Consider the following 22169-nt stretch of genomic DNA (forward strand, 5'->3'; position numbering starts at 1 on the left):
TAGACTAACGAGAATCCAAATGATGGTTTTGCAAAACAGAAACCGAACAAGGATTCTCTTTAATTTCTACACATATTAGATCGATACCAATTGAGATGATAGATGCCCACAAATATGAGATCATTCTATAGATGGCCTACTCAGTTAACATGTAATATACGATCATCAATTTATATTAGGCCCACCAAAGAGATTTCTGACAGTATGGAGCAGCAGCTTAGATCATGAAGAGGACACTTATAAATGGCAATTATCCTTCGAGGAAGAAGCTTCATTATCTAGTAGAACGGGAACTAGGATGGTGGTCTTTTAGTGGAAGACGGCTTCTTAGTTCTTCCTCTTACCGCAGCTACCTCCATCGTTGCACAATCCTCAGTTCTTAAGAAGATGAAAGAAAGAGGAGCAGAAGAACGACTTTTCTGGTTGCATGCAGCCAGGGAAGGTGTTGATGACAGCAGTTCTACTTAAGAGTTCCTGTCAAACAAGCGACCGGAATTTGGAAGCTGAGTACAAAAGCAAAACTTGGCAATCGTTCTTCTGCGACTTTGAGAAAAGAATCCATCAATAAAAATCATGAGAAATCAAGGAGAAGGAGAGGGAGGAAGAAGAAGCAGATATCGTTTTGAAGAACAAGAACATGAGGTTGGACAGTAATTGGCAGAACGAGATATCAAATTGGTAGCAAATGGCTAACGTTGATTGTGTTCAAATTTACGCCAGTCTCGATAAATGCATTAGAAGTCTGCAGGTTGAAGTTGAAATTGCCACCAGATTTTGACACTTTAAAACCCTAATTTATTTTCAAAGAAAGGCATCTCCAATGAATGAACTTATCTTGTATAACAGAGACGTCTTTTTTCTTTCTTTGAATGTTGTTAGCTTATAATTACTATTTACATGTTGACCTACCTTATAGATCATTATCACAAGATGTCAATGGATCAGATACGAAATCAGATATATTCTTAACTGTATCAGTTTTTTTGGACATTCAAATTTGAAATTTGGATTGGAATACGAACAAAAAGTTGTTACATTCAAATCTGAATTTAAAACACGGATCGCAATCCAGATTTCATTACTGTTTGGACCATCTGATTTTACAATTTTTGCATAAGTCCAAAAGAAAAAAGAGATTTAGTTGCCTGCGACGACAGGTGGTGTATGCAACAAAAAGAAAAAAAAAAAAAGCGGGTAGGATTCTTTTTAAGATTTTTTTGAATAAAGAAATATACTTTTTAGACTTTTAAATCTTTTCATATCCCTTTCTTGTCCTCATCAAAAGACTCTCATTTTTACTTAGTCAGGGGCATTTTGGTCATTACAACTTCTCATACAATTTTTTGTGCATATGAGTATACATATAACTAGTTTCTAAGGAAAAGAACATGTACATACAACACAAACTTGCTGTAAAGATGGTAGGTACAACTAAGATGGCTGTGTAATTTTATGTTTGAGAAGTTACTAAAGTGAAGGCTCTAGTGCAAATAAAACAGTTATTGTTTGTCTGCTCAACATCATGCCGCCGACGACCAAACCAAATAAACAACAAGTTTGAAATTTACATCATCCAGATCCTTATATGCACACCAGCCGAACTTTCTTATAATTCGACTACATATTTCTTTTTTTAGTGTACCTATCTCTCTCAAACTCACTGCAACATGCAATCCTAGGGTTTCTTTCTAGCCAGTCATTGTTCTACCAACAGGATGTTGAGAGTTCTTTTCAGTTGCTTTGGTGATGTGTGGAAGTGCAAAAACTGTTTCGTGCATCATGGCATTATCCTTTGCTCTCGCTAGATCTCCACTTTAGCCCCACAGATATTCGTCACTCCCAAGTGTGGATGTTCGACCTTTGTTGCTTTTAGTGACAAATATGGATCATGCGGGACAATATGCTTCTTTTGCGAACAGCCTTATCACTTATGGGTCATGTTTTTCTTTCTTCGGATCAGGAGCCAGAAATTTTTCATGCGGAGGACCCGAATTAAAGTTTTTAAATTTTGACATAAGCTGAATATATCATTTTTCAAAATTTTATATAGAACAAGTAAATTTTTTAAAATTTACATGTAATTTTTTTTTGAAGTGGCACCAGGGTCCATGCAGATCCTCCTTGGCTTTACCCCTGCTTCAAACTAATGTTACCACTATTGTAAGAGCCTTGAGGTGGCGCCAGGGTCCATGCAGATCCTCCTTGGCTTTACCTCTATTTCGAACTAATGTTACCGCTATTGTAAAGGCCTTTTGGCATCCTGACCTTCTTTGTAGTTTTTGACTGCCTTTTCTTATTTGAGTAGTGATTTTTTTTGGCATCCACATGAGTTCACCATCTCTCTCTCTCTCTCTCTTTATATATATATATATATATATATGTATATATATATATATATATATTATATCAAGAAGTGATCCAAACTTACATTCAATTACATTCTCCGATGCTTTTAATTGATGAGCATTATTAAACACTCTTTCAATGCATTGCATGGGACAATGTCTTATAAAAGACAGAGGATGTCATCATCTTAAACCTAAGTGAGAAATCCAAAGAATATATATATGTTATGGAAGTCACTTTTTTGAGATGGTGAAGATACAAGTGGCCTCCACTAGTTTTCTGCCTAGTCCGATGCCGTGACGATGACAATGAAACCCAACACCTTCCACTTGTCCACGAAAAGTGAAGAAAAGGAAAGGTGAATGAAAAAAGAGCATGATATTCTTACCCCAAAAAAAAAATGATATGCATAAGATACACTCAACGGGTTGCTAAAGGACAAGCTTCCTCTTCATCTTCTTTTTCTATTTTTGTAGAATAGAATAAGATTGAGTAGACATATGAGCATATCCCTGCGTATCCTCTTGATATATATTGCCAACATGAGATAAGATGCGCACAAGCTCGAAAGAGCATGATGAATAAGATCCCATGAAGACCCAAAAAGCAATTTCTCCACTTCTTGCTCCATTTACTGCTTTTCTATCTAGCTAAACACCATTTAAGTAGTCAAATATGCGAGCAACAATACCATTTTAAATCTTGTTGTAGATTCAGCTCTTTCAACTCCCATTTGCAAAGATGTTTCTTATGAATTATCTTCGCATCTAAAATAACGTAGCATCCAAAAAATATAGATTTTTTTTCATGTTTTTCTCATATTTTTTTTATGTTGCAGATATTTTTTATTTTAGTTTCGCATACTTGAGGGCAACTCCACTAGCGGAGATATGAATTTATGAATTTATTAACATAAATTCATACGTAACAACCAAATATATGAATTTATTAACATAAAAATAAGTAAATTTTGTGAAGCTGGTGTGGGCAACTGCCCACAGTAGCCACCATTTGGCTTCACCACTGGGCAACTCATACCTCTAGTCCTTGCATGCATCGGCATGGCCAGCCGCCTACCAGCCGTTGTCTCAATCAATTGTTCAACACTCCGATCATGGCAGCTAGAAGTGATTTATAACACAAAACTTGAAAAAGTTGAAGACCCATTAAACTTCAAAACTGCCTGTTTAATGTAATAAAAGTGCATCAAAATGACCAAAATAACCCTGCTTATTAAATGGAAGACCCCCCTCAATAAGGGCAAAAATGGTATCTTAAAACTAGCACAACATGTAAATCATTCTCGTCGGCGACCTACCGCAGCTTAGAAAAATCAGAATCATGAGGCACTTTTGTAAAATTAAGATCGAAAGTTGGTACCTAAGTGCAAAACTTCTAACATTCAATATTGCTCATCTTCCATCTCAAAGTCTAATCACAAAGACAAGAAATAAAGCAAAATTAGAAATGATTCAGTACTAATTTTGACTAGAAAAAATCTGAAGATAGATTTCAAACACATGCACGTATATAGCTAGACAAAAGATCTCCCAGAAATCTGGCCATCGACAATAGCTTTGTCCTCACTCCGACTGTAGATCTTGGCTGCTAGCTACTCCACACTTCAATTGTCTGCATAAAGAAGAACAGCAAAACCAATTTCCATGTGGAGATCATACACGTGCCTGACTTGGGGTTGGTGAGTTCTAATAAAATAAAATTGCATTCCAAAATTTATGTTTTTTTTTTCTTTCAAAATTTGTTGGTTTTCTGTCACAAATTCATCCTGAAATTTATGGGGATGCAGTTGATATATCTATCTATGCCTGATTTCTTCGCTGAAATTTAAATATTCATGATATGAGATTTCATTCATTAATTGGAACCGACAATTCCATATCCAAAATTTATGATAGGAGATTTTGTTAACCTATTCTTTCATTGAAGCCGACAATTCCGTATCTATCTTATTAATGCTCATGATCGTTCCATTCTCACGTTTCATCATTGGACCTTTTTGAATGAATGGGTCTTTGATTGATTAGGGGTGAACAAGGAGGCGACTCATATCGAGCCAAGTCATTTGCTTAACGAGTCGAGCTCGAGTTCATGAGTCGACTCGTTCAAATAAACGAGTTGAGTTTGAGCTCAACAAGTAACCGCTGAGTCGAGCTCGAGCCTTAATCGAGTTCATTGAGCTTGAATCAAGTTGATATATTCAAACGAGTTATGAGTTTATCGAGCCTTAATCAAGTCGAGGTCGAACTCAACACGTAATAATGAATATCAATTCTATTCAAACGAATTTGTCGAGTCTTAATCGAGCCAAACTCGAGCTCAACACATAACGATGAATATCAATTCTACTCAATTGAGTTTGTCGAGACTTAATCAAGTTGAGCTCAAGCTCAACTCATAACTATGAATTTTCAATTCTATTCAATCAAGTTTGTCGACTCTTCGTTGCTTCCGTCGAGCTGTTCTCGCGAGCTCGAGGTGTCATTAGTCGAGCCGAGCTCGAGCTGATTGAACTCGAGTTCGACTCGGCTCGTGTTCACCCCTATCCCTGATCCAGGTTCTAATGAGGAAAGAAAAGTTAAGGCTTCCCTCCCCTCCATTGCTTCAATGGTTTAGTGCTGTATTGACTTGTGCAGCGAGTTCACGATTCTCCTTTTGCTGGTCACTAGTCTGACTAGCTAAGTACAATGCGAAATTAACCCTTGGGGGCCTGCCTTTGACAGGTTGAATTCATTAACTAGAACTGTTTTCTCTTTAATTGGGCTGAAGCAAATTCCTTAAAAAGGGAAGAGAAGAATGAGCCAATTGAATAGTTGACCATGGTTAGCCCTTAACTATGGTTGCAATAGCCAGAGAAAGAGTTTGTCTTAAAAAGTGAAGATTGCCATAAACTGGGTGCTGAACAGAATGAGCCAAGGATGGTTTTTATGGTGAATGGCCTGTCACTCTTAAGATGAAGTTGGATTGGAAAAAGAATACAGAACCGCTTCTCCTTGTCAGAGCCTCTTGTCATGCATACCAGATTGGTAGGGAAACCTTATCCAATACTGTTGTTTCCCAATATGTTCGTATGGTGTAGCTATCAAATCAATGCATGTTTATGCTGGTTGTGTTCTGATAAACCCCGTTGTTTCTTTTTCTTCTATAAAATTATGAGAGCAGCTGTAGTTATATATGGTGCTAGGAGCACTACTCTTTATGATTAAGACATCCATTATAGAGAGAGAGAAGAGAGAGAGAGAGAGAGATGCAACTGTGATTCATTCATGGAGGCAGGGACACGTGATGTGGGTTCCATGAATCACATGTAAGAGTTTCTTATAGAATTGCTTCCGCAAACAAAAGTTATACAATATGAATGTGTGTTTTTTTAAGGAAAATTTGCACAGCAGCCTTTTAGTTATGGACAAATGACGGGTCACAGATTATTAGTAAAAGTTGATAAATTAGTGTTCAAACTTTGAGAGAAATTGTCAAAGATCGGCTACCTATTGACCAAGAAAAATTGGAAAGAGAGAATCACAAAAATACCTTTTCAAAAACAACAAATTAATTTTCATGGGAGGTGCTTTTGTCTTTTGATCAAATCAAAAAGTAATTAATGTTTTCTAACAAAAGGCTGCTAGTTATTGGAGATTTCTCTTTTCAAATTAAGTTGAGTGCTTACTTAACTTTTAAAGGTTGAGCAGTTATTTGCCCAAACGTTAGGTGTTTTTTCATAATTTTATTTAGTCTGTCAAAATAAACCTTTGTTTTACCAAATAATTTGGGAATTTAAGATCTATTAAAATGTGCTTTAAGTCAACCTCTTCTAATATATCATGATAATTCAATAATGTTGTCTCTCTATCGCCACCTCATTATTTTTTATGAGAGCAATTCAAGTTTGTATTGGTCAGCATAAATGCTTTCCTTTATTTGTTCTTGTTTTTCTCTCAAAGATGAATCTCCAAAAGATTATCCCTTGTAAAAGTCTCTAAATCGGGTCCCACCTCTCTTGCAATTTGTCTAAGAACAAGATTCACAGGGTAGGACTTCTACAAATTGATCTAGTTTTCAAAGGCCGGTTCATGAAATCTTCTGCATGTTCTTCCTTAAACAGATCAAGGCAAAAGATTTATATTCTCTCATCATCTTGATTGTAGCTTGGCAGGCTTGAATTCATTAATAAAAGCAGAAAAAACTTCTTCTTCTGCTGCCCTTAATTGGCTTTTATTTAGAAACAAAAGCTTCTACTCCTCCCTTGAATAATCCTGATGAAACTGAAACTCAACATAACTTCTGTTGGGTACAAAGCATATACAAATATGTGTGTGTAGTGCAGTCCAAGACGCGTGTTTGCATTCTAGTGGAGTGAATCGCCATACCTGATCCGATATCGTCATGCAGTGCCCATTAATAGGAGAGTCTTTATGAGATCAGGCCCGCCGATAAAGTTATGCCTCGTTATCTGCAAGACGCGAATATATATATCACTGTGACGGATAAGTTGGCAGCCGAAGTGGAACAATGTCACCATCGTCCTCATCAATCCCTCTCAAAACTTATCTCTTGCTCATCAGTATCCTTGCCGAGAGAATATGAAGTTCATTGCCGATAAGAGCATGATTCTGCCCTACGAAGAAAACATTGCACCAACTTTCACGTTTAAGATGATCATCTGTTGAAAGTATTTCCCACATAATGCCTCTGACAGCGAATAAGTGTCTGTGACATAAGGACATGTAATATATAGAGTACTTTTCTATTTCTTTATCTCCCATAAGTACACATTGAGTAGATAAACGACAGTTCGAGGAGGCAAAAAGAATGAGAGTGATTGCTTGAGGGCATGGAATGGAACCACAAGAATGAACTCTAGCATGTGTTCGTATTCGTGCTTGTACTGTATGTGGATGTGGGCATGTAGAGAGAGAAAGAGATTCCAAATATAAATAGAGACTAGTGCTCCCCACAATGATGACATGGTATTCATGCCTCCCATGTTTGGAGTGCAGAAACGTTACGCAATGAATAATAATGATCGCATGGGCTCACACAAGATCTCTAAGATTCTTATCATATATATATATATATATATATATATATATATATATATATATATATAGAGAGAGAGAGAGAGAGAGAGAGAGAGAAAGAGAGAGAGAGCACCAACATAGATCAATGTCAAGAAAATATTCCATGTGGAGCTTACAACTGTAAATGAAGACGCATTAAGAGAGGAAACAGTCATCCTGCACCGGTGAGGAAGATGACGACTGTTGCATTTTTAAAAGCATTTACTTGGATGAATTCCTTTTGGACTGGATCATGTGCGCGACTGTTTGCGTGATATTTGCATTTATTTTCTGCTTAGACCATGCCTAAAGTGTGAACCAGCTTAATAACAAACTTCTCGATTTTATTGGACAAAGTTTTCTGTTCACGTGATTTTTTATGGGCCCGAATTCATATTTATTAAAAATAAAACCAATTTAGCCCATGTTTTTCTTGCCAAATAAACTATATTTTTTAAGATTGGATTAACACCAATATATTAACCATTTAAGTCATTCAGTCATTTAATAATATATTTTAAGAGTTGCAAACTGACAGAGCTGCAATTTTTTTGGTTGAGGGACACTAATACCATATTATTAACCCAATTTTAGGCCCTTTAGAAAGTCTTATAGCCTTGAAATATATATTAAAATAGTTGGGCAGCACCAAAATATAATAAGCGATTTGAGTGGATCATACAACCAACCATCTAAATGAGTGCAAAATGAAAACTGGGGTCCATATACCAAAGCACACCAACAGCACCTTAGAGCCATTTGGCTCTCATCAATAACAAATTGTTACTATCCAATGAAACTACTCCAAAAATTGAGTGCAGATCTATAAAACTCAGTAACATAGTGTTTTATGAATCTGCTCCAAATTTTGTGATAAATTCATTACACAGTAACAAACAAACTGTTATAAGTGTCAAACAATGGATTATACCTTCTCCGCCCTATTTTAAATTGGACACTTTCTCTATGCGTAAAGGTAAATTACGGTTTTCAAGTATAGATTATAAGTCTGACATAATATCCTTAATTTGATAAACCATTAATTTTACTACAGGTCTTTGACTACAATAGCAGAAAGATGTCATGTGGGATCCATTGATCTCAAATGAGAAGTAATCAAATGCTTCTGTATGGTTGGTCGGTCCCAGTCCAGCCTCACCTGCTTGCCTACACGAGCCCACACCACTTGTATGTGTATGTGTGTGTGTGTGCATGTATGTAATTGTTGCTTTAAAAGCATGAAGTTCATGGGTCCACGCAACAACTATCGGAAAGATTGCTTGCTTAATCATTCATCCAAAAGCAATTTCCAAATGAACTTGCATGTTCTCTCTCTCAGAGTATAGTTGTTGCTTTAAAGATTGAAGTCCACTAGAGGCATGGGGTTGTGCAACAATGATTGGAAGGACTACCTGCTTAATAATTCACCAAAAGCAGCTCATTTCATATCAAATTGTTACAAATCATGAATTTTTTTGCATTATCTGTGGATTACTTTTTTTTTTTTTTTAATAAAGTATGGAACCTAGTATCTATCCAAACCAGATTGATTGGGCTCGGCCAATCTTTGATAGAGCTGAACCAAGCAGGATCCGACCTTGAGCCGAGTTCAGGTCATAGCCGGGCACCATCCCAGCGGGACTCGAACTCTGTTTGCTGGGCCAACAAACTTCTCAGTTTGCCTGTCTAGCTAGCAGCTTGTGCTTAGAACTTCAAACATAAAGTGGGAGAAAAGAAAAGAAAAATAAAGTTGATCTCATGTATTAAAAGAGGTTCATAGCTTCCATGATATCCAATTTATTTGTTTTATTTTTCTCCCTTTGAAAATTTATACAAGGTGACACTAAGCCATTGTATAGGAGGCTTGAGCTTCATATCCAACACTTTGTCAACAATTATCCAAAAAAAAAAAAAACTGATCAGTCCAGAGGCAAACACATCCCAAAATCATTTTCCAAATGAAGCCATAAGGAAAAAAAAAAGAGAAGAAATTAAATTATTAGCTCCGGACGGGGGTAAGTTGGTAATTTGGTATGACCCCGAGTGGGCCCTCCACCTCCTTGTCTGCGAGATCTCGCAAATAGCACTCGAACTTGTGGGCCCTACTCTCGGGCATGGACACCAAGATGGTCACGGCCTCCGGCTGGCCCACAACCGGCAGGAATATGCAGTGGACCTCGCTGGAGATGGGGCCCACATGGGCCGGCAGCCCGGTCCCGAAGTCCACCCTCTCCAGCCCCAGCCTAGACCACTGGGTCACCACCAGGCTCGAGCCCAAGTCCACCATCGGGCGCCGCTCCTCCAACAGGTCCACCACGGACCGGACATGGGCGTCGGACAGCGCCGCGGCCTTCGCCGACTGGACCGCCTTCACGGCCCCGCAGATGCTCTCGTGCCCCAGCACCTCCGGGTTGCATTCCGCGCACGCCAGCACAAACCCGTTCCCGTAGTATCCGGCCGGCAACGGCGGGTCGAGCCGCGACCGTACATCGGCCGTAAACAGGAGCTTCACCGTCTTCCTGGCCATCGCTCGGGCCCAGCACCGCCAGACGTGCGCGGCAAGCACCTCGAAGGATGTGCACTTGAGCAAGGGCATGCAGAGGCGCTTGAGCTGCAGGATCCGGTCGGCGCCGAACGTGATGGACACCGGAACCAGAGGCTCGGCGGCCGCCGCCGGTGGCCGGTCTTCGGGGCAGGGATCCGGGTCGGGCTGGGCGAACTCGGGGTGCGGGAACTGGATCTTGAGAGGGAGCCGAGGCCTGAGAGCTTCCCTGCCCCAGCAAGGTTGGACGGAGAGGGGAGCGTCGGGATGTCGGCACATTTCGGCCCATGCGCGCAGGAATTGGGCGCTCCCGATGCCGTCGCACACGCAGTGGTTCATCCCCACGCACAGCAGCATCCCGCCGCAGTTCAGGTGAGTCGCCTGGATGGCACCAACGAAAATAGCTACTCTCTGTGAGTCCAATAAGCTACATCTTTTATCAAAATTATTATTCGGTTCTCTTTTCCTTTATTTTTAGTCAACCATGTTCTCCAAAAAAAAGGGGACAAAATGAAGTCTTTCGGTATTCCGGACCCTTGCGAACCCTAAAAGGGAACTTTGGAATGACATTTTTGCCCTTTTCATTGGTGACGTATGACAGTTTTACCCCCTTTACGACAACCCTAAGAACGGACTATGAGTGGAGTTCTCATTGGGGTTGGGCATTAGGTTGATTAAAAAGGTGTATTATGTTAATAAAACAATACTCACAAATAACATCTTCGTATTTTAAATGTTGAAGTTTTTTTTAGAGTGAGTTTGAAAAAAATAAAAAAATACAAAAAAAATATAAATTTTAAAAAATTTAAAAAACTAAAAATTAGGGAAAAGTAAAATAAGTGAGAAACTAATAACACAAAAAATCAAAAGATAAGTATATTTTTAACAAATAAAAAAACTATTTAACATTAAAAATTTGAGAAAAATGAAAAAAAGAGAAAATAACGTGAAAACCCCGCTTTAAAAAAGTGTTAAAAACACTTTTTTTTAGTTTTAAATGATTATTTAATTTATCACATTTTTTTTTTAAAAAAAAGGTGTTTTCTGTGACTACAAATAAAACATCGGTAATATGGTCATATGATAAATTGAAAATTTCACACTGATTTCCATGCTCAAACAGGCAAGAGATTTTTTTGGGTAATTTTTTAAGAAGAATGAAAGGGAAAGAGCAGTTTCATGGGTGAATTTTAGAATGGGTTGAATTTGTCTGTCACAAGGATCCAAACAGGTCGGATCCAAAACATGTGAAAACATTGAAAATTGGGTTGAAACAGGGCTGGATGGACTCAATAAGACAAAACATCATATCCAAACAGGGAGCCCTTCTTGTCCTAATTCATCGTCCTTCTTGACTTCACCAGTTGTGACAACTTTGAATTTTCTTCTTTTTTTTGTTAAATAAATAATTTATTTAACCAAAAAAAAATATCAAGTTATTAAGATGACGAGACGCGTGATCTGATTTCCCGCCTATGGAGCACATGCATAATAACGAACACTTCTAAATTTGTCAATGTCGCATTTCTTATTGATAACTCACCATTGGAGGGAAAAAGTTTAGATACGAAATCTCCGCTTTGTCATGGTGACTTCTCTTTTCCGGTGACCAAAAATCCACAAATTTTCCGGTGACTTCTCTTTTCCGGTATTGTTCTTAAACTATAAATCCATTCCAATCCGACCAGTTACACTAATTCTTTTGAAACTTAATAGTTTTAAACACTTTTCAACTAAGCAAAAGATTAAGAACAATAATAAAAGGCGAAGGATTTCTGACCTGAATTACGAGGGGAGGGGTGGAGAGGAAGTCGTGGCCGGGGATGCGGTAGAGGAGCTGGCGCCAGGAGCGATTAGGGGACTTGGCGGCCCTGAGGAAGGCGTCGGCCGAGATGTCCATGAAGCCCTCCGAGAAGAGCGCCCCCTCGCCGGAGCACACGATCTCCAGCTTGGCGTCGTCGGCAGGGCTCCGGCGGAGGCGGCCGGCGAGCGGGTGGTAGTGGACGAGCAGGGAGGAGAGGGAGGAGCGGATGGCGGGGACTTCGGGCGGTGAGGGAGCGCGGAAGAGGAAGAGGTACTTGACGGAGAAGCGGATGAACCGGTGGTCGTCGAGGTTGGAGAGGTAGAGGACGAGGTTGGGGGTGGCGGAGAGGGGCGGAACCAGAAGGGGAGGGCTCAAAAGCTGGCACTCCGGCAGCTCTTCGTAATTCGGCATGGTTGGCACGATCTCTCTGTAAGAAAGAAAGAGAGAGAGTACCGAGGAGGAGAAGAAGGTGAGAGTGGGCTGCCTATGCCCATTGACGCTAATGGGGAGCATATATATAGAGTGGAGAGAGAGTGAGTGATAAGAGAGAGAGAATCCACATCCAAATTAAAGGTCGCGTTTTGCACGGAAAAAACAAATTGCATTTAGTAGCTTTCCCAAGCTTTTGTGTTGATTGTGATTACACAATCTCATGAAAACAGTTTGCATTTACTAGATTTGCCAAGTATTAAATGTTATTATATATATATATATATATATATATATATATATATATATATATATATATATATAGAGAGAGAGAGAGAGAGAGAGAGAGAGAGAGAGAGAGAGCGAGATTGTTCATATGCTACACTTAATGCATGGAAAGCATGTAGCTGCAGATTCGAAGAAGGTCAGGCAAATGGCAATATGAATTAAGTTGAAAAAAAATGAAAGTCAAAAAGTTTCTTCAAGAAGCCGAAATACTCCTCAAATGGAACAGGGAGTATGGATTAAGAAAATTCATTTGTGTAAGAGAGAAAGAAAAGAATAGGAAATGGGAAACATAAAATAAATGAGTTGCCTTAAACAAGATGTTTTGCATCATTCGAGGGGAGTTTTGGTTTTTTTCATTTGCCTTTTGTTTTTTCAACTTAATATCTACCCCTTATTTCCTTACAATCGACCGCCAGACAATTTCATTAAATTTAGCATGTTCATTTTTATCCTTGAAAAAAATGTAGATTGCGTTATTATATATCAAACTATAATATGATTCAACTGCAATATTAAAAGCTATTAGATGAAGAGAATTCACATGAAGACAGCGATATGCTAATTACCTTCAGTACTGTAAGAGATCAATATCGCCAATTTTAGTGTTAATATGACAAAAGTAGCTTTATATTTTCACATAGACGTATATATTAATCCATGCCAATAAATAAATAAATAAATCAATATATATATATTTATATATATATATATTTATATATAGAGGGAGCCTAGATCTAGGTTGTTACCAGCTGCCGAATGCGAAGACTTTTTTTTTCTCTTTTTCTCGGGGTGCGTGTGGCCCATTCTAAACGGCACCGACCAAATCCTAGCAGAAGCAATCAACAACTTTAGACATATAATGTGTACTCAGTCTATTTTGATGAATGATTGAGAGAAAAATCTATGAACTGATACTAAATAATAAAAATGTCTATTAGGTTTTTTCAACTGTCCATCCATTATGATGGATCAAATAACTCTTATGAATGAATCTCTCTCTTTCTGTGTTGTTTGAACCATACGTAGACTCTGTAAGTCATCTAATTAAATTGGTTATATAAATTTGAATAGTTTTACTCTGTTTTCTTAATACTTTGTCGACATAACTTTTAGCGAAACATCATAATTATGAATATTACATTCTTAGCAAAGTTAAATTGTATACATATAACTAGCACATTATGTAGAACTATTTTATAAGCTAAAACAGTTTATATAAAACAATTAAACATTAAAGCGTGATAAATCCCAACCATTGAAACAATAATGAGGTGGTCAGGGATTTGGATTCGAATTATGTGGCCAGCATCGCATTCACACAGCTTGGTCAAATTTGAAGGACAGATTGGGCCGCAAGTGCGACAAGAAGTCCGAATGGACCTGTTCCCACTTGTACATGCGAACACGGTTCCATAAATTCAAGACGCCAGTGAATCGCGACTAAGGTGACAAGACGTCAAGAGTTCGAAACGCAGACGCGACGTCACTGCTCGTGAGGCCAAAGCATTTTTAATGTTATTCAGAACAAGGAATTGCACACATCGTTGCATGCATCAAAGTATTTGTCAAGAACAGAAATTAATTCATCTCAGAACGTGTCCGCACGCGAAAACTATTGCTAAAAGATTAAACAACTTTTTTTTTTCCTTGTTTTGGTTAGAATGATCGGGAAATGACGGGGTGAACTTTTGTTAGGTTCCATTCTGCCAATCTGGGAAAAAAAGTGAAGCTTTCTTGTGCTTTAAGCCAGTCCGACCGTACCATCTGCCCTCAAATAAATGAAAAAGGTAACCACTTCCACATACTTCATATATCTTCGTGACGACATTATTCCATAAACAAAACAAAATGGAAGCATATATATATAGATATATATATATATATATACAAGAAATTACTTGATGAGAAGCATTTGAACTAATGATTTCAAGTATATTAGACGGTGAAAATTAATCTGCAAATGTAGAAGCCAAGTTATGACCGAACTACTCTTTAAAAGAATACATAAAGAGAAAAAATGAGTTTTCTTTTCATGGATATTTCAAACTCTTAAAATGACAACTTACCTTTTATAGTTAAGTTACAAGTTAATATATAGCTTTTGATCTTCTTGGAATCAATAATTCTCATCAAAGTCCCGCGTATAAGTGTAGTAGCTGCTTGTTATATATATATATAGAAAGAGAGAGAGAGAGAGAGAGAGAGAGAGAGAGCTCATTGATAAGAGTGTAGTACATATTTGAAGTATTATGTGTCCGTCTTCTTGTGGTGAGATTCCCGCATAGATTTTGAGGAAAGGTAAGGCAACTTTGTTCCCCTGGCAAAAAAAAAGAGGCTGCCATGATCGATGTAGCTTTCTTTTTCTGTTTTGTTAAGAAGATGTAGTTGATTATAAGATGATGCATCATAGAGTTTTCTGGATGCAGCAATTTTAAGCTGCTCTGTCATCTGTGCACAGGTTTGGCGTGTCCTATTTTGGTGAGAATCAAATCAAATCTCGAGAGCATCTTATGGCCTTAATATAATCCGCAGCTGTCGTCAGAAATCTTCTCATTATTTCAAATATGTTGCAGCATTGCATCTGTTCTGACTCTAGTGAAGACCGAAACTGCCTACTGTTGCACCAACCCCTTCGGACATCTGTCCTGACCAACTTTAACATATATACTTTGAAGGCCGTATGTTCTTCGAAATACAAAGTTTATAAAATATTTCTTTCAAAAACACTATATTCATGTTCAAAAAACATGCATGGTGTGATTATCTCCAACATTTAGTTACAGAATGCTTTTTTAGAACATATCTTCCAACATTTACTTACGCATCATCAAAAACCTTCTTAAAAGGGTGTTTCAGGTGTACTTTCACTAAATTGAAAATTTTGACAACCTGTATATGTTGTCATCACACAGAGACAATAGAAAGAACTTTCAGGTAACTTTTTTCCTTTCTTCTAGGGTTTTCTCAAAGTCTCAACGGGTGCCACGACTCTGATTACTTTTCTCCTTAACTTTTACCTCCTGTAAAATGTGGCGCTTCAACAGTAGTCGAACATTTCATGCTGTCAACTGCTCTCTAAGTGACTTGACTTGCATATACAAATTCTTATTCGCAACCTGTGGGGGTGCATTTCATCAAGTTGGTAGGATGCTAAAGTTTGATGCCTGCAAAGCGTGTTACTAGATATATGGCAGAAGCTTGCAGGTGTATATGTTTTCGATTTTCTACATGAAGGATGTAAGTTTGAAGTTGATGCTTTCCCTTTGTTTGGCTTCTAAACATGAAAAAAAAGGGTGGCATCTTTTATATTTAACCCAATTAGTCTTCATGATGCAGAGGCAGAGGTAGAATCCCGTAGTCCATAATTACATTCTACGGAAGGATATCATGATCTAATTAAATAACAGAAAAGGAAAAAAAAATAAAGGAGAAAAGCTTCTTACTGATTTAATCACTCATTAATCTTGTTTTAAGTTTATATACAGAAACAAAATATTTTGCAAAGTCGAATCAGAGATGACAACACAGCGAACATTAATGGTTCTTAGACCTAATCACTAATCATCAGCATCAGTTCCACTGGAAGGCTATATATTTTGTATTCCTTGATACAAGAATTCTTGCCCTTCCTTTTCCAAACAGTACACCCATAGTGGAACTGCAATTAGTGGATCCAAAACGAGGGAATTTGGAGGCAGAAACTTTTCAACTCTCCCACCAGAACTGGAGAATCTTATCGTATATAAGGAAAAATCGTCAAATTCCAATCAGCTCAAAGCAAGAGAAATCGATCATTGGTGTTTCCTGTAAGAACTATTAATAATGTTATCAATTTGAAACCAAAAAACTCATATCCCTGTATGTTATGAAAAAATTTTGTACTCACATCGAGATTGAGCTAAAGCCCTTCAAAGTTAATGGTAGTGAAGAGTTTGAGGTAAAATAATAGAAATCAAGTCTGGGAGTAATCTCTGTTTGCCTACCCGAAAAAAAAGGTTTACAAGATGTATTCGCTTTTTCCTCGATTTTATCAACACCATGTGTGAACAGTAACTTGGCTAGTGTTCATATTGAAAGGAAGGATAGTAAGCCACTTACATATATGGCTCTTAGTTTAATCACCTAAAATGATCAGTTGCATAAAGATATCTAGGTTGTCTGAAACTTTTTTTTCTTTTCTGGTTCCTTCTTGAAATGAGGAGGAAAAGGTTTGTGAATTTCAATCACTTTACTTTTCTTGGCTGCAAGGGCACATGCCACGATTCAGACCTCAATTTGACCTCAAAGTTAGTGTTTAAAAGTTCTTTGCTACTTACAAAGTTGTTACATGGAAGATGTCCAGCCACACAAAGTTTCTTTCTCAGTTGTTAAAGGACGAAACTGATAAAGAATGTAAAGCTAAATCTCTACAAGCTGATTCATATAAAAGATGAATCTTTCACAATCTTTCAACTGAACTCATGATCATGAACTTGAACCAAGCTGCGGCCTTGGATCATTGTCTTGGTTCTGATATACCAGTTCTGCATATGGAGCCGAGCCCGCTTGGAGTCCAGTAGATCATCTGTCCTGATGGCCAGAGGCAATGTTTCTTTATTTTTATGTTAACATTTTCAAAATCTGTTTAGTGCTCCTTTAGACATAAAAAACTGTGAATGAGTGGAAATTTTTTCTGGCCCTGCCACTGCTGACCATATATGTCTGACCAGTTAGAGTCGGACATGTGATGATCCAATTAATTAGGTCTCATTCTTCACTTGCAAAACAGTGACTCCTTCAAAACTAATTTTAATGGAGTTTCCATGACTGTAAACCTGACAGTGCCCCACTTGGGAAGTGGGTCAGGAATCAAGGACAAACAAATTAGATCAAATCTGAATCTGTACAGATGCTACTTATGTTAAACACAGAAAAGAATCCAATGATGGTTGTCAATTTTCTCAGAAAAATTAAATACTGTTGACTGAAATCCATCCAAATTGTGGGCAGTCGAGCAATAATCTAGGTTGAGTATTTAAGGATCATATGATTCGAGTTCCGCGATTCCAATTGGATTTCTGATGAAATGAACCACTTTACATAGTAACCTACCATCCTTATAGATATGAATGATAAGAACAAAGTTAATGTGTGTTTTCTATGCACTAAAGTTACGAACACCAGCTTGACCCAATTAGACTTCCATCATCATGATCAACAGCGGTAACCTGAAAAACCGCAACATGAAACTGGACAGTGGGGTCTATCCAATTCATTTTGCAATGATTCATCAAGAAAAGACTTGAGAGCTTAATTGCTTTAGAGTATGTTCTTGCTCGTTCTCTTCATGAAGATTTTTTTTTTAAAGAAGATCTATCTCATTGACATAATTTTTGGATATATGTTCCATGATTTTAAGTGCAATCATTAACTTTAAACACTTGAAAAAGAAGTGTTCTCAACTCTTGCTATCCCAAGCTTTTCACATCTGGAACAAGTTTTGTAGTTTTGATCACGGGAAGTATATTGAGGATTGGGGATCCGAATCAATCTGATTCAGTACACTAAAAAATGACAAAACCTTCATACCACATCAGACCCATTTGCAACCCTAGATGGCAAGCAACCGACAGGTTGGGTGAGCTTGTAAATTTCTTTGGCTACAATAGACAATTTAATCACCACAATAATTCTTGATCTAGGAACAATCAAATGCAGGAATCTGCCCTAGATTTGGATGGTGGGACAAAGAATTCATAGAATTGAGAGAAAGTTGAAAAAAGGAGAGGCCATAAGTCCTAAAAAGAAGTCCCCTCCTGCATATTTTAAAAGGAGATTACTTTTTCTTCTTTAGAGATAAGCTTGGATTATTATAGCTCTTAAAAAGCTGAAGATGCTCACTTTTGGTCTTGCCAAAAAAAAAATGCATAGTGTAACCTACATATTATGGGCTGATTTTTAGGGTTAGGTTCTCAATCTATTCAAAAAAAGCACACCATTAAGTTGTTCAAATAAGATCATAGGCAGGATCTAGGTTGAAGCAACAAGTACCAAGATGCAAAAATAAAGGCAACGATGTCATATATTTGATTTGCGCCGAAATTTGTAGTACTCAAAACTATTCTTCCTCCTAAACAATCTTAAACAGCATTTGAGCAGCAATATTTTTCTGTCGTTTAACGTCACTTGCATATAGCTCCGTTGATGTCTAGTCTTTACTGGTATACATGCTATAACTTATGTTAATAGGAATCATGCACTAGTTGATACGGCATCATATCACGGGTTTGAAAGCCACAAAAGAAGGATGTCTTGTGACAAAGCTAAAGCTGTCTGTACTCCGCAATGGACAGGAGATATCTCAAAGACAGCCAGTGCAACTAGAAGCTTGCCTGTGTAGCTGGTGATGAGAGGGTTTTCTTTAGCCTATCTAGCACATAAAAGGTTGGTGCCTCTCAGATCAAATATATTTTGCGTTGCCCAGAGGGCTCACTGATCTTGGGCATGTAGTTCAATTTTTTCTTTGAATGCTTTCGACCAGAATTCATGGCAGCTAGGTGCTTATCAGCTGTAGATACCCCTCAAACAGTAGCACCTTTCATGTTTTATCTTGAGATTAGGCACTCCTTTCCTGGTAAAGAGCCAAAAGAGTAGAAAACAGTCCCTGTAATGGAGTTCAAGCGAAGGCAAACAGGCCCGAAACCCTGAGTTAGGCCTGCTGAAAGGCAAACCTCAGCCCATAAGACTAGACCAGGCGCTTTAGGATAGAACAACAAATTGGCAAGGCAGGCTAATGGAACATCAGTTTTTGGGCCATTTAGCTAGTCTAGCATATATTGTGGGGAGTAGGCTGAAGCTCATCGAATAGCATACAATGTCTACTCTGGTCCAGCAATAACGTTCCAAATTTTTCTGATCTTCTTCTGCTCAACAAAGAAGATACTTCATTCTCTCTAGTAAAGTTTCTTCGATCTGATTGTACATGTTGAAGCTTGCCTGCATGCCAATTGCCATGGTTAATGCTTGCTTGGAGTACTTTCCATCAGATGATCGGTATAAGAATCACAGGTTTTGTCCACCAGGAGGCAGACTTGCAAACTAAAGAACGAACCCTCTATGTGATTTACTTACATGTCTCCTTTCGGCCTCCTCCAAGTTCTTATAACCAGTATTTCAATGAAGAACATTGAAAGGCTTGCTATGGAAACCCAGTTTCCAATCTTCTACGACACATAGAAAATCATTTTTATCCAAACCTGAATTCAAGAGTCAGGAAAATGGAAGCTTAACTTTATGGCCTTAATCAATTACCCATACCGTACATGGAGACTCCTGTCAGCAACTGCTAATTAACTTGTATAGCAAAATAGACATTTTGGATTGAGATTGTCTGAGACGCGGTCAAATAACCAGAAGCAGGCATACTTTCACCTACTTGAACTCCACACTACAAACATGGCAGAGCACATGAGTATTTGCATGGTGGATTCTGGAACCAAGTGCTCAATATAAGTTAGATGAACAGTTTAGTTATTTTTTTCATTATGTTACCTGCTCTTTATAAGATAACATGACCAAGTTCTGTAATCCCAGTTCCCGTTTATGGCAATAATCATGGTAGTGTAGCAGAATGCTAGTTGCCACTCAGCAGAATATCTCAGAGAATGGTGCTTCACTCGGAGAGAGAGAGAGAGAGAGAGACAGAGCTAAAATTGGAAGAGGTCCAGAAGACTGAAGCTGAGAAAGAATGGAGTGACGCGCCTCCTTCATAGACCTCTTTGAGTGATGCTCCTCCTTCATAGACCTTGGAGATTCTGAAACACATTAAGCGGCACCATTGACTAAAATTAGACAAGAATAAATTCTCTCTTGGAATTCCCGAGAACAGAGTTGCTGCCTTTGCCTCAGAGGATATGATTCATTCAACGGGAACAAGATAAAAATAAAGTTCTCCTAGGATATTCCGCTTGACAGAATTCATCCAGGAATAACTGCTCGTTCAAGGTCCATGTTCATAGACTGCGTTTTCAAATCCACCTGGCTGATGGACATTAATGAATTGAAATTTTTTTAGATAAAGATTAAAGCGTCCAAGCCCTGTTTCGGCAGCTATAGAAGCCTTACCAACAAAACTGTCTTACCAACAGAACTCTCATTCATAAAGAGGCTTACAACTTCCCGGAGCTTTTAAACACATTTTGATGCCTCATATGACGAGAACATCATCTCAGATGCGCTTCAGACTGTCCATGAAAGGTGACTTTCATGGAGTCATATGGACAAACTACAGATGACATCAAAAACTTTATGCTGACAGATGAACTCTGTTAAACCTGCTCAGCTTGATTAAATGCCAGTCGCCAGATCTATCTAGCGTTGGCCAACATCAGATATTTATCAAGATCTGCAAGCCACGGCGAGCAAAAATTCAGTGACAAAATAGTAGTGAGAAAGTTGGGAGACGCCCTCTTTCTTCGATGGTTCAAATTGAAAAAGAAATCAGTACTTCAATATAAGAATCAGTCAGGAAAAACCGTAAGATCAACAGGCTTCTAGTTAAGCCGAAACTAACTGCAGAGTTTAGCTTGGACAAGATGCAACAAAACGGGGAGCTCCTTTATCAACAATGCACTTAAACTGCGGATATAATCACAATGTCACACCTTTAACAAGAAAACCATGCTAAGACTATGGAAGTTAAGCTTCTCAGTTTTAAGGAGATGCTCGTGGGCATGAAAAAGGAAGTGCACTGGCATGCAGCTAGGTCAAAAGCCGGGGGTTTTGTACTTCATGACATGGTACATGAACATCAGTTATTGCAGTGGAAGTGTAAGCTGTTGAATGGAGAAGTGGCGAAGTGAAGAGAGCTTAGGACGCCAAAAGGAGCTTGGTACTGGGCAAGTGCAAAATGCTAGTGCGCCTCTTTTCTTTCTGACTCTATTGAAATGAAAAGCATAAATGGGGACCAAATAAATTTTCGATGAAAAATAATACATGAAATGCCTATTATATTGCATATCTAAAGTCAAAGAAACAGGACAAGGAATGAGCAACTTGTTCTAAACAGGACATCTGGATTTCACTCTCAAGATAAGGTAAGGTTTATCCAGATGCAAACATCAAGAAGAAGGATAAAGCATACAGTAGAAAAAGCGGCAGAATGGAAATTTCAGACAATGCCGCCCCTCAACTATCTCAGCTTAGCAGAGGTCTGACGCATTGAATCCCATCCACTCAACTTGGCCTGAGAGATCACTTTGGAAGTTCAGATATGACCAGTTTAATTTTGTAAAAGGGGCCTTGAAAACTTGTATAATAATCGCAGTCTATAGAGAACCTCCTCAACAAAATCATAGTTGAGGCATCATCAAGTATAGGGTTGTAAGAATTCTCTAAACAGATATATGACATCAATTTACGTAATTATATTTCAGTTTTTCTTCAAAGAAATGGCACTAAGGCAGTGAGACTTTAAAAGATGTGTTTCCATCAGGCCAGCAGGTTACTGATAAGAAGAAGTGGGGCCATTTAGCACGTTCATGTTTCCTAACCTTCGCTCTTCTAGCATATACTTCAGCTAGCTCACAGGAAAATCCTCATGCTGCCGACCCAAATCCACAAGTTACCACTTTCGGTAATCCAAGACAGACATGGTACTCAAGCGCATATTGCTGGTTCACCCATTGGTCAACGTGGGCCAAGTGTT

At 38.3% G+C, this 22169-nt stretch overlaps 1 protein-coding gene across 1 annotated transcript; it reads right to left on the reverse strand.

The window, feature by feature from the left end:
* Positions 1-9210: 9210 nt before the first annotated feature.
* LOC116246938 (alcohol acyltransferase 9-like) lies at positions 9211-12247 on the reverse strand. The gene is made up of 2 exons (XM_031618859.2): positions 11744-12247; positions 9211-10344 (listed from the first exon to the last, which is right to left on the reverse strand). Exons 1-2 carry the CDS (start codon positions 12176-12178, stop codon positions 9421-9423), a joined length of 1359 nt encoding a protein of 452 aa, XP_031474719.1. The 5' UTR covers positions 12179-12247; the 3' UTR covers positions 9211-9420.
* Between the last annotated feature and the right edge of the window lie 9922 nt (positions 12248-22169).

Source organism: Nymphaea colorata, chromosome 2 (genome assembly GCF_008831285.2).
Source record: "Nymphaea colorata isolate Beijing-Zhang1983 chromosome 2, ASM883128v2, whole genome shotgun sequence".
NCBI classification, from domain to species: domain Eukaryota; kingdom Viridiplantae; phylum Streptophyta; class Magnoliopsida; order Nymphaeales; family Nymphaeaceae; genus Nymphaea; species Nymphaea colorata.

Bases quoted from the DNA above. Each gene is read 5' to 3' on its own strand.
- LOC116246938 (XM_031618859.2), bottom strand. From the start codon at position 12,178: ATGCCGAATTACGAAGAGCTGCCGGAGTGCCAGCTTTTGAGCCCTCCC. The intron at 10,345-11,743 runs GTCAGAAATCCT...GGTGCCATCCAG, and splicing joins CCCCTCCCCTCGTAATTCAG to GCGACTCACCTGAACTGCGG.